Source organism: Leucopleurus acutus, assembly GCF_964270905.1.
Source record: "Leucopleurus acutus genome assembly, chromosome: 15".
Taxonomy (NCBI): domain Eukaryota; kingdom Metazoa; phylum Chordata; class Mammalia; order Artiodactyla; family Delphinidae; genus Leucopleurus; species Leucopleurus acutus.
Window position 1 is genome coordinate 34,320,180 of NC_139157.1, and position 13,578 is coordinate 34,333,757.

At 36.5% G+C, this 13,578-nt stretch overlaps 1 protein-coding gene across 1 annotated transcript in view; it reads left to right on the plus strand.

Annotated features, from left to right (window-relative positions):
* Positions 1–8,928: 8,928 nt before the first annotated feature.
* Positions 8,929–13,578, plus strand: part of THEMIS (thymocyte selection associated) — a gene marked incomplete at its 3' end in the record, with an annotated part of 160,302 nt that continues 155,652 nt past the window's right edge. Inside the window, exon 1 of the mRNA XM_082855240.1 lies at positions 8,929–9,028. Coding sequence (XP_082711366.1) covers positions 8,938–9,028 — 91 coding nt within the window. The 5' untranslated portion in view covers positions 8,929–8,937. The remainder of the gene's footprint in view (positions 9,029–13,578) is intronic.

Genomic DNA, 13,578 nt, shown 5'->3' on the forward strand with positions numbered 1-13,578 from the left:
CAGTGCTGCAATGAACATTGGGGTACATATGCCTTTTTGAATTATGGTTTTCTCTGGGTATATGCCCAGTAGTGGGATTGCTGGATCATATGGTAATTCTATTTTTAGTTTTTTACTCTTCTCCATAGTGGCTGTATCAGTTTACATTCCCACCAACAGTGCAAGAGGGTTTCCTTTCCCCACACCCTCTCCAGCATTTGTTGTTTGTAGATTTTCTGACGATGTCCATTCTAACTGGTATGAGGTGATATCTCATTGTAGTTTGATTTGTATTTCTCTAATAATTAGTGATGTTGAGCAGCTTTTCATGTGCCTCTTGGCCATCTGTATGTCTTCTTTGGAGAAATGTCTATTTAGGTCTTCTGCCCGTTTTTGGATTGGGTTGTTTGTTTTTTTAATATGGAGCTGCATGAGCTGTTTATATATTTTGAAGACTAATTCTTTGACCGTTGATTCTCTTGCAAATATTTTCTCCCATTCTGAGGGTTGTCTTTTCGTCTTGTTTATAGTTTCCTTTGCTATGCAAAAGCTTTTAAGTTTCATTAGGTCCTATTTGTTTATTATTGTTTTTATTTCCATTACTCTAAGAGGTGGTCAAAAAGGATCTTGCTGTGATTTATGTCATAGAATGTTCTTCCTATGTTTTCCTCTAAGAGTTTTATAGTGTCTGGTCTTACATTTAGGTCTTGAATCCATTTTGAGTTTATTTTTGTGTATGGTGTTAGGGAGTGTTCTAATTTCATTCTTTTACATGTAGCTGTCCAGTTTTCCCAGCACCATTTATTGAAGAGACTGTCTTTTCTCCATTGTATATCCTTGCCTCCTTTGTCATAGATTAGTTGACCATAGGTGAGTAGGTTTAACTCTGGGCTTTCTATCCTGTTCCATGGATCTGTATTTCTGTTTTTGTATCAGTATTCTATTGTCTTGATTACTATAGCTTTGTAGTATAGTGTGAAGTCAGAGAGTCTGATTCCTCCAGCTCTGTTTTTTTCCCTCAAGACTGCTTTGGCTATTCAGGGTCTTTTGTGTCTCCATACAAATTTAAAGATTTTTGTTCTAATTCTGTAAAAAAATGCCATTGGGAATTTGATAGGGATTGCATTGAATCTGTAGATTGATTTGGGTAGTATAGTCATTTTCACAATATTGATTTTTCCAATCCTAGAACATGGTATATCTTTCCATCTGTTTGTGCCATCTTTGATTCTTTCATCAGTGTCTTATAATTTTCTGAGTACAGGCCTTTTACCTCCTTAGGTAGGTTTATTCCTAGGTATTTTATTCTTTCTTTTGCAGTGGTGAATGGGATTGTTTCCTTAATTTCTCTTTCTGATCTTTCGTTGCTAGTGTATAGAAATGCAAGAGATTTCTGTGCATTTACTTGCTATCCTGCAACTTTACCGAATTCATTGATTAGCTCTAGTAGTTTTCTGGTGGCATCTTTAGGATTCTCTATATATAGTATCATGTCATCTGCAAACAGTGACAGTTTTACTTCTTCTTTTCCAATTTGTATTCCTTTTATCTGTTTTTCTTCTCTGATTGCCGTGGCTAGGACTTCCAAAACTATGTTGAATAATAGTGGCGAGAGTGGACATCCTTGTCTTTTTCCTGATCTGAGAGGAAATGCTTTCAGTTTTTCACCATTGAGAATGAGGTTTGCTGTGGGTTTGTCGTATATGGCCTTTATTATGTTGAGGTAGATTCCCTCTATGCCCACTTTCTGGAGAGTTTTTATCATAAATGGGTGTGAATTTTGTCAGAAGCTTTTTCTGCATCTACTGAGATGATCATATGATTTTTTTTTTTTTTTTTTGTTGGTACGCGGGCCTCTCACTGTTGTGGCCTCTCCCCTTGCGGAGCACAGGCTCCGGACGCGCAGGCCCAGCGGCCATGGCTCACGGGCCCAGCCGCTCCGCGGCATGTGGGATCTTCCCGGACTGGGGCACGAACCCGTGTCCCCTGCATCGGCAGGCGGACTCTCAACCACTGCGCCACCAGGGAAGTCCCGATCATATGATTTTTATTCTTCAGTTTGTTAATATGGTGTATCACACTGATTGATTTGCATATATTGAAGAATCCTTGCATTCCTGGGATAAATCCCAATTGATCATAGTGTATGATCCTTTTAATGTGTTGCTGGATTCTGTTTGCTAGTATTTTGTTGAGGATTTTTGCATCTATATTCATCAGTGATACTGGTCTGTAATTTTCTTTTTTTGTAGTATCTTTGTTTGGTTTTGGTATCACGGTGATGGTGGCCTCATAGAATGAGTTTGGGAGTGTTCCTTCCTCTGCAATTTTTTGGAAGAGTTTGAGAAGGATGGGTGTTAACGCTTCTCTAAATGTTTGATAGAATTCACCTGTGAAGCCATCTGATCCTGTACTTTGTTTGTTGGAAGATTTTTAATCACAGTTTCAATTTCATTACTTGTGATTTGTCTGTTCATGTTTTCTATTTCTTCCTGATTCAGTCTCAGAAGGTTGTGATTTTCTAAGAATTTGTCCATTTCTTCCCGGTTGTCCATTTTATTGGCATAGAGTTGCTTGTAGTAATCTCTTATGATGCTTTGTATTTCTGTGGTGTCTCTTGAAACTTCTCCTTTTTCATTTCTAATTTTATTGATTTGAGTCCTCTCCCTCTTTTTCTTGATGAGTCTGGCAAATGGTTTATCAATTTTGTTTATCTTCTCAAAGAAACAGCTTTTAGTTTTATTGATCTTTGCTATTGTTTTCTTTGTTTCTATTTCATTTATTTCTGCTCTGATATTTATGATTTCTTCCCTTCTACTAACTTTGGGTTTTGTTTTTTCTTCTTTCTCTAGTTCCTTTAGGTGTAAGGTTAGATTGTTTATTTGAGATTTTTCTTGTTTCTTGAGGTAGGACTGTATTGCTATAAACTTCCCTCTTAGAACTGTGTTTGCTGCATCCCATAGGTTTTGGATCATTGTGTTTTCATTGTCATTTGTCTCTAGGTATTTTTTGATTTCCTCTTTGATTTCTTCAGTGATCTATTGGTTATTCAGTAACGTATTGTTTAACCTCCATGTGTTTGTGTTTTTTACGTTTTTTTCCCTGTAATTTATTTCTAATCTGAAACTGTTGTGGTTGGAAAAGATGCTTGATATGATTTCAGTTTTCTTAAATTTACCAAGGCTTGATTTGTGACCCAAGATGTGATCTATCCTGGAGAACGTTTCACGTGCACTTGAGAAAGAAGTGTAATCTGCTGTTTTTGGATGGAATGTCCTATAAATATCAATTAAAGCTATCTGATCTACTGTGTCATTTAAAGCTTGTGTTTCCTTATTAATTTTCTGTCTGGGTGATCTGTCCATTGGTGTAAGTGAGGTGTTAAAGTCACCCACTATTATTGTTTTGCCATCGATTACCTCTTTTACAGCTGTTCGCATTTGCCTTATGTATTGAAGTGCTCATATGTTGGCTGCATATATATTTATAATTGTTATATCTTCTTCTTGAATTGATTCCTTGGTCATTATATAGTTTCCTTCCTTGTCTCTTGTAACATTCTTTATTTTAAAGTCTATTTTATCTGATATGAGTATTGCTACTCCAGGTTTCTTTTGATTTCCATTTTCATGGAAAGTCTTTTTCCTCCCCTCACTTTCAGTCTATATGTGTCCCTAGGTCTGAAGTGGGTCTCTTGTAGACAGCATATATATGGGTCTTGTTTTTGTATCCATTCAGTGAGCCTGTGTCTTTTGGTTAGAGCATTTAATCCATTCACATTTAAGATAATTAACAATATGTATGTTCCTATTACCATTTTCTTAATTGCTTTGGGTTTGTTTTTGTAGCTCCTTTTCTTCTTGTGTGGTTCCCACTTAGAGAACTTCCTGTAGCATTTGTTATAGAGCTGGTTTGGTGATGCTGAATTTTCTTAGCTTTTGCTTGTCTGTAGAGCTTTTGATTTCTCCATCAAATCTGAAGGAGATCCTTGCCAGGTAGGGTTATCTTGGTTGTAGGTTCTTCCCTTTCATCACTTTAAATATATTGTGCCATTGCCTTCTGACTTGTAGAGTTCCTGCTGAGAAATCATCTGTTAACCTTCTGGGAGTTCCCTTGTAGGTTATTTGTCATTTTTCCCTTGCTGCTTTTAATAATTTTTCTCTGCCTTTAATTTTTGTCAATTTGATTGCTATGGGTCTCGGTGTGTTTCTCCTTGGGTTTATCCTGCCTGGGACTGTCTGTGCTTCCTGGACTTGGGTGGCAATTTCCTTTCCCTTGTTAGGGGAGTTTTTGACTCTAATCTCTTCCAGTGTTTTCTCAGGTCCTTTCTCTCTCTCTTCTCCTTCTGGTACCCCTATAATGCAAATGTTGGTGGGTTTAATGTTGTCCCAGAGGTTGAGATTGTCTTCATTTCTTTTCATTCTTTTTTCTTTATTCTGTTCCATGGCAGTGATTTCCACCATTCTGTCTTCCAGTTCCCTTATCCGTTCTTCTGCTTCAGTTATTCTGCTATTGATTCCTTGTAGTGTGTTTTTCATTTCAGTTATTGTTTTGTTCATCTCTGTTTGTTTGTTCTTTAATTCTTCTAGGTGTTTGCTCTTTAATTCTTCTATGTCTTTGTTAACCATTTCTTTTTCTGGAAGTTTGCCTATCTCCACTTCATTTAGTTGTTTTTCTGGGGTTTTATCTTGTTCCTTCATCTAGTACATAGTCCTGTGCCTTTTCATTTTGTCTGTCTTTCTGTGAATGTGATTTTCATTCCACAGCCTGCAGGATTGGAGTTCTTCTTGCTTCTGCTGTCTGCCCTCTGGTGGATGAGGCTATCTAAGAGGCTTGTGCAAGCTTCATGATGGGAGGGACTAGTGGTGGGTAGATCTGGGTGTTGCTCTGGTGGGCAGAGCTCAGTAAAACTTTAATCTGCTTGTCTGCTGATGGGTGGGGCTGAGTTCCCTCCCTGTTGGTTGGTTGGCCTGAGGCAACCCAGCCCTGGAGGCTCAGGCTCTTTGGTAGGGCTAATGGCGTACTCTGGGAGGGCTCACGCCAAGGAGTACTTCCCAGAACTTCTGCTGCCAGTGTCCTTGTCCCCGTGGTGAACCACAGCCACCCCCCTCCTCTGCAGGAGACCCTCCAACAGTAACAGGTAGGTCTGGTTCAGTCTCCTATGGAGTCACTGCTCCTTCCTCCTGGGTCTTGATGCACACACTACTTTGTGTGTGCCCTTCCAGAGTGGATTCTCTGTTTCCCCCAGTCCTGTCGAAGTCCTGCAATCAAATCCCGCTAGCCTTCAAAGTCTGATTCTCTGGGAATTCCTCCTCCTGTTGCCGGACCCCCAGGTTGGGAAGCCTGATGTGGGGCTCAGAACCTTCACTCCAGTGGGTAGACTTCTGTGGTATAATTGTTCTCCAGTCTGTGAGTCACCCACCCAGCAGTTATGGGATTTGATTTTATTGTGATTATGCCCCTCCTACCATCTCATTGCGCTTCTCTTTTGTCTTTGGATGTCAGGTATCTTTTTTGGTGAGTTCCAGTGTCTTCCTGTTGATGCTTGTTCAGCAGTTAGTTGTGATTCCAGTGCTCTCGCAAGAGGGAGTGAGCACACGTCCTTCTCTTCCACCATCTTGAACCAATCTCTTTACTACCACTTTTTGCTTTGCTTCTCAGCTTCTCTCTTGGTGCCAACTACTAATCCACAAATGCCTTGAGGGGAAAAGAAGTGTAGAATATTGGAATCCCCTCACCTTGTGTTTCCTTGCCTTTCAAGATCTTGACTCTCAAGTCCTGACTGCCCTGATGGCTCTCTTGTTCTTTAAAACTGGTTTAAAAAAATTATCCACTTCTCAAGTTGTCCTTGGTGGAAGAGTTGGTCAAATCCAAGCTCATAGCCAGAAGCAGAAGTCCTTAAATATTTTTATTTTGCGTAAATAATAAGTGATCTTTGTAGATCCAGGACATTAATTTTTTATTTAAAGTATTTTTTCTATTTTGTTAAAGCTCATTTTTAATTTATAGAAATATGTCATATGTCTGTTGTCAAATTTATTAGTCTTTTCCCTTAAGACTTCCATTGATGCTAAGAAATAGTTCTTTCCTTACTTCTCCAGATATTTTTCTATTTTTTCCTTTGGTTTATTTTTACTTAAATTTAATTTTTCAATTGATATAAATTTAATTTTGTTGCATAGAATTTTGGGAAACTTATTTTAAAAATTATTTAACCACTATTTGTTGGATGAAATATTTTTCCCTAGTGCTTTGAAATTTCATCTTTTTCATATAGTAAATTATTACCTATACTGTTGATCGAAATAAAAATGCAAAACATGAGAGCTGTGAGTTTCAGTTTTATTTGAGGACTTATTGAGGACTATAGCCCAGGAGACAGCCTCTCAGATAGCTCTGAGGAACTTCTCAGAAGGGGTGGGGTGGGAGGTTAGCATATATGTAATTCTGGAGAAGGCATACGTGCAGTCAAGCACACAGCTCAGTTGAAGATTGCTGCTAGTCATGAGGAACAGATACTTCAGTTAATGATTTTAGTACTCTTCTATGAATGGGAAGACACAAGAAAATGAGTTCTTAAAATTTTCTCCTGAGAATATCTAACTATCTGAAGGCCTGTTCTGCCAGTTTTCCTGCAGCACCGACTGCCTCATTCCTGATCTCTGTGCTGAACTCCTTTCAGGATGTGTTGAAGACCAGCAACTGCCGTGGCTAATGACTCAGTTCTTATAAAACTGGGTGGTGAGGGACCGTCTTTAGTTGGCAATGCTTTGCTTTATTTCTGAATTCTCATTGATCAGACTATTATTACACTGGTAATCTGCTGTTTCGGTTATTAAACTTTAATAATTGATTTTACTACTCGGTTGTTCAGGGACTCTCTTATTATTCTTATTTGTCAAATTCATCTTGGCTGTTCATGTCAGGATTTCTTTGCCTACAGTGTCAGAAGTGATTATGATCCGAACTAAAGTAGTAATAGTGGAGATACAGAGCAAGAACAAAGTGAGTGTTATTGATTATTGCCACCTGTAGTGCTTGAGGGGTTTGGAGGCTGGGTATGGCATCTCCCCTGATGCAGCCTTCTGGCTTGAGAAAGTGAGAGAATTGTAGTGTCGTTAACTAAGATTGAGAGAAAGAAAGAAGCAGAATGTAACAGAAAGGGAAGATCATTTATTGAAAGAGCAAAAGCAGGAGTAGCAAAGACAATTGTAAAAGATTGGTAATATTTTGAAATAGCTTCTTTGACTAGTAAGGTAGAAAGTTGATGTGGGAAAATATTTTAAAAATCAAGTGAATCCCAGTTTGCTTTAGATAGCAAATGAAATTTGCTGTGGTACCAGTTCTAACAGATGTACGATTTTTAAGGAGCAGTCCATAGCAGCTCTTTTCATATATTGAACCATGTGAGATACAGTTAGGCTGTAAACAATTTTTGTAGTCGATTGAAGGGCCTAAGCTTGGGAGAAGGGCTGCAGAAGGCAGACTGATCAAGTTTAGGAGGTTTTTGAGCAAAAAAGTTGCAAATGAGGAAGTAGAAGCTACTGGTGAAAAAACTATTGATGTGGCCTTATAAATTTTAGTTTTGTAAAGAAAGAAATGAAGCCAGGCAGATTATTGCAAGTATCAAATATGATTTTAAGAGCTGAAAGAGTTTTATAAGCTCTATATCAAAATAAGGCAGTGCTGTTTATTTTCTTAGATATTTACGTGAAGGTGGAGCTGGGATGTGCCCTGACCCTCTCTACCTGGCTATGTATGCTCTTTGCAGCCTAAGGCTAAAACAGTTTCTAGACAGGGAGCCTGGAGTCCAATTTATAAGGAGAATATGCAGCTTCTTAGCTTCTTTCACTGTATTTATACCAACCAGTGTTCTTTTAGTCACCCTTAAAGAGACTTTAAAAATATCACCTTGAACTGTATACTCTAGCTCTAAAATATTGTCTTGTTTAAATACAAAGACTAGAGAGTGGAAGATTTTTAAGAGATTTATTTTTATGAGGCTTTTCTTTCTGCCTTTGACTTTGGTCATCCTCACCCCTCCTCACTGCAAATTTGGACCTCATGATCTGAATTGTAGAATTTTGGCCTTGGAAGAAATAATACAACTTATTTGACTCTAACTTTTTCTCCATTAAATAAATGAGACAAATGAGGGACAGAGAAGACAAGGCTGATGTCACCTGTAAGTCAAAAGCAGAGCTAAACCCAGAAAATTCAGGTTTCCTAATAACGGATTTAGATACTTTCACTGTAGTGCGACGATTAGAAAATTAATATTAATTTACTGTATCACTTTGCATAGTGCACTCCTCCCCCACTCTCCTTGAATATTCAGTTTTAATGTGGAAGAGTAAAAGTGGTTTTGATCCCCTCTCTTCAGAGTATCAGATTTCTGAAAAGAGCTGACACAAAGCATTTTCGTAACCAAATTTAGTATAAAAGCCCTGAGAGTATGCAAATAAAGCACAGAGCCAAACTTTAGAAGTGAAGTGAAGAGATAAAGAATTAATACGGTGCCCTTTTTAAGATTAGACTTTAGTCCTGAATTCCTGTTCTTGCCTGGTTGACAAACCACAAGCAACTGTGACCTCAAGCATCCTAGCCCCTGCTTGAGATGCACACCTGGACCAGCGACAGACAAAGAGAGCTACTTGTCAATTCTCGCTTTTTTGGCAGTGTCTGTTCAGATATGCTCACCACACCCCCATCCTGTTCTACTTCAATGTCAGAAGGAAATGAAGCCACAATGAGAACTAAAAAGAGCTGTAACACCTTTTGTCCCCTGCCTCCTCACTGCCCTCCCTACACAGAGCTACTCCACCCAAGTCGGGCTCCAGTGTGACATTCCTGCCTGAGAAAGGAATGATGAAGTGAGACTACAGTTGCAGACAAGTGACACCCAGAAGCCAAAAGCTTCTGTAAGTACCAGGTCTGCACAAGACCCAAGCCAAAGCAATGGCATTGTCGCTGGAAGAATTCATCCACTCCCTTGACCTCAGGACCCTCCCCAGGGTCCTAGAAGTCCAGTCAGGCTTCTATTTTGAAGGTAAGCACCTTCCCATCTCTGGCTAGAAAGTGCTCATAAGGTATATACTCTGGGGAATTTTCGTAGAAAATTTTAACAGAATATATGAATTCTGTTAGAGGAAAGGTGGTCATCAGAGAAAGTAATTAACTGAGGAATGGTCAAGACCCAATAGTATTGGAGAAGGGAGAAATGAGATAGGACTCTGGGGGGTGGGTAGGGACTAGGAATTGAGTGAAGCTTCTTGGCCTTCAAATAGTTCAACACGAATGATGAATTATTTCTGCCTTTTCTTTGAAATTGGTTGTAACTCGAGTGAAAAGTTAAGTTTTCCATATCTATGTTTCTAGAATATAAAATACAGTTTAAAAAAAGCAACTATTAAAAGCACAGCATTTAGAAAGAAAAATTCACCAAACTCTTAACCACTTCTAAAAGTTGCTTGTATCAGCGCTTCTCTCACTCTGCAGTGGCCTAACTTCCAATTTCTTAAATAATGGCATTCTTATTTGAAGGTATAGAAGTTAATGTTTACTAATTACAAGATAATTTTTAAAGAATCTATGGCAGAGTTCTAAAGTCAGAGTTCAGCTAAGATTATTGAATAAGTTAGTGTGCTTTGGTGTAACTTACTGTATTAATTCAGTAAAAGAGCATTAAGATCTACAACACATACAACACATACTGTAGAATATTTAAGCAGTGGTTTGAATACATGTAAGACAGAGTCATTTTCTGGGCAAATAAGCATTTTTGGTTCCCAGAGTCATAGAATTGAGGCAGTAGTAGAGTTAAATACAGACAAACTACTGGGAAGATGAAGAATTTTTGGTAGGTAAATCTTTCCTTTTTATAGACAAAATAATTTTTTAGGTATTATATTATGAAATAAAACAAAGCTTGACAAATGTCAGACCCAGTTCACACACACACACACACACACACACACACACACACACAAGCACACATACACACACCTGTAGGCAATGAATTGGTGCAGGCAGCCTTCAGTTTTATATAGACGGTTTTGTTTAATTCATTTGTAAATTGATTATTTTGAATCAGACCGTATTTTTCCATATATATAATATCATGAAATGTATCTTTGTTCTTAAGCTGGCCCCAAGTCATTTTTTTGTCTCATTTTTTTGTGCTTTTGAGGTTTCTCATAAGAAAGTTCTTCTTCATGTTCGGTTTACAAAGATATTTTCCTATGTTATTTTATATCAACTTTACAGTTTTATATTTCACATTTAATTTTTAAACTGTGCCATGAAGGGGAGAGGAATCCAATTTTAGCTTTTTTCCGTATAGTAACCACAATTTCCCAGCACCATTTACTAAGCTAGTTATCCTTTCCCCTTTGATTTGTGTTGCTGTCTTAAAATTATGCTCACATCTGGGTTGGTCTGTCTCTGAAATATCTCTTCTATGTCATTAGTCTGTATTTTCTCAATTGTGTTGAAGCATTATTTTTGTAACTATGGCTCTAGAATAATAGTTCATGTATAAACCAATCTCTTGTTTTTACTCCTTTATTCTAAGTTGATGTAGCTATTCATAGACCTTTCAAACATGTCTTTAAATAAATCAACTGATTACTTTAAAAATCCAGTCTTACAAAAGAACATAGTCTCTCCATGTGTTCAGACTATCTTCATCTTTTAATACTTTACTATTATGTTATACCTCAATTAAGAGAAAGAAACATACACCTTGATGAATTTTCACAAATTAAGTACATTCTTGTAACCACCATCATTGTCAAGAAATAGAAAATTACAAGTATTCTGGAAGTTCCATCTTATACCCTTTCTCAATCATTATCCACATTCCTCCCCAAAAGTAACCATTATCATGAATTTTGCCCATTTATGAACTTTATATTAATGGAAAACTATAGTATATATCTTTTTATGTTTGGCATATCTGTTCAACATTATCTTTGTAAAATTAATCCATGCTTTTCTATATAGCTTATTTATTCCAGTGTGTATAATATTCCAATGGATGAATATATCACAATTTATTTATCCATTCCACTACTAATGGACATTTGGATTATTTCCAGTTGGAGATGTCAACAGTAATGTTATCATGAACATTCTTGTACATGTTTGTTCACATGTGTATGGCATTCAACTGGGTGTATAAATGAGAGGAATTGCCACATCACACAGTGTGTATATGTTCAGCCTGGGTAGGTAATGGAAAACAAGTTTCCTAAGTACTAATAGTTATACCACTTTACATTCCTACCAGCAGAATATGAGAGCTCTAATTAACCCATATTTTTGACAACACTTGATATTATCAATCTTTTTAAAATAATTGAGATTTAATTTAGATATAGCATTGTATTAGTTTCAGGAATACAAAAATAATGATTCAATATTTGTATGTATAGCAAAATGATCACCGCAGTAAGTCTAGTTAACATTTGTTACCACATGTAATTACAATCTTTTTCTTGTGATGGGGACGTCTAAGATTTATTTTCTTAGCAACTTTCAGAGCCTGGCTGTCTTCTCAAAAGACAGTTATTTAATTATGTAAGTGATAAGCATTGGGCTTTAAAAAAATCTCCCTGATGATTAAAAATGCAGCCAAATTTGGGAACTACTACTGTAAAATTGGTTCTCCCATTTGTTATTAGCAGTGCATTGGTTTAGAGAGAATTCACATCATTTTAAATGAAGTCTTCTGATCCACGAACCTAGTATATCTGTCTAGTTATATGAATAGACCTCTTTTCACTTCTTTCAATAACATTTTATAATTTTTATTTGTGGAGTTCTTACATTTCTATTTCAGATTTATTCTTAGTTATTTGATTTTTTTTTTTTTTTTTTGCGGTACGCGGGCCTCTCACTGTTGTGGCCTCTCCCGTTGTGGAGCACAGGCTCCGGACGCGCAGGCTCAGCGTCCATGGCTCACGGGCCCAGCCGCTCTGCGGCATGTGGGATCCTCCCGGACCGGGGCACGAGCCCGTGTCCCCTGCATCGGCAGGTGGACTCTCAACCACTGCACCACCAGGGAAGCCCAGTTATTTGAGTTTTTAAATTCCATTATAAGTGGTATCTTTTGAAGTTTTTATTTTTTCTTTGTTGTGTTTGTTGAATTCTAAGGATATATCTTTAGATTATTTTAGATTTGTTATATACACATTTAAGTTTTCTGTGTATATTGATTGAATCTTATTTCTTCTTTCCAATGATTGTACTTTAGTTTCCTTCAGTTGAAGTACTAGCTAGTGCTTCTAGTATAATATTGAATAAGAGTAATGATAAAGGACCTCCTTGTCCCACTCACAACCATAGAGAGAAAGTTTTAATAATTTATTATTAAATATAATGTTTGTTTTAGTTTAAAGAAGTTTCTAGTTTTTTACCAGTTTTTTAAAAAGTCATGAATGTATGTTTATCAAATATTTTTCTATAACTTTTGTGGTGATAATATGATTTTTTACATTGATGGTTTTTGAATGTTAAACCATTTATTTGTGGAATAAAATCAATTTGGTGATATATCACTGAATTCAGTTTATTAGTTTTAAAGAACTTTTATATTTCTTTTAGGGTATGAAATTGGCTTATAAATTTTATATCTTATAACATCCTACCGAGGTTTTTGTGTTATGTTGAAATTATAGAACTTGGGTTAAGTCTTTTTCTCTCATTCTCAAGATATTGTATAAATTAGATGTCATTTTTTAGAATTCCAAATGAAGCCATTCTGAGCTGGGATTTCAAAAGTAGACATGTTTTTAATTATGAATTCAGTTTTTTAAACAGTAAGGTCTTCCCATCCATGAGCATAGTTTATCTCTCATTAAAACAAACAAACAAACAAACAAAAAGCTCATTTTTTGGATCATGTATTAGAATTTAAAAAATATGTCTCCATAGAGATCTTATGTATTCTAAGCTAGAATGCAGACACGTACACATACTATATTGCTATATTGATAGATGTCGTATTTCCTCTAGTCTCACTGGTTACCACTGAAGTGGAAAAATGCAGGTGAGTATTATTAGCAGTACTGATGAACTCTCATTAATTCTCATAGTTTATCTTTTTTATTTCTCTGGTTTTCCTAAATAGATATTGATGTCATTAGAAAATATCAAGTTGTGTCTCTTCCCTACCATGTTCTACAACTGTCCGTTTTTTCTTACCTTCATAGTATAGTCCAGGGCCTCCAGTACTGTGTTAAATAATGGGAATTCTGAATCATAAAGAAAATGCATCTAAAATTCCTCCATTAAGTGTAATGCTCTAGAACTGGTGTTTAACTATCACTAAATTAAGCAAGTTCCGATCTATTCCTTGCTTTCTAGGTATTTTCATAATAAATAGGTATTGAACTTAATACTGTATCATTGACTAAGATAATAACATGGTTTGGTTTCCTTAGTCTGCTAATGTAAATTACCTTTAAAGACTTTTCAAATTGAAGGATCCTTTCATATTATACATATATACATTTGAAATACAGTGTAGGAGTTTGATATTATATTTAAGATTTTTACATTTGATCGTAATTGAAATGAGCTAATAGACTCATCTAC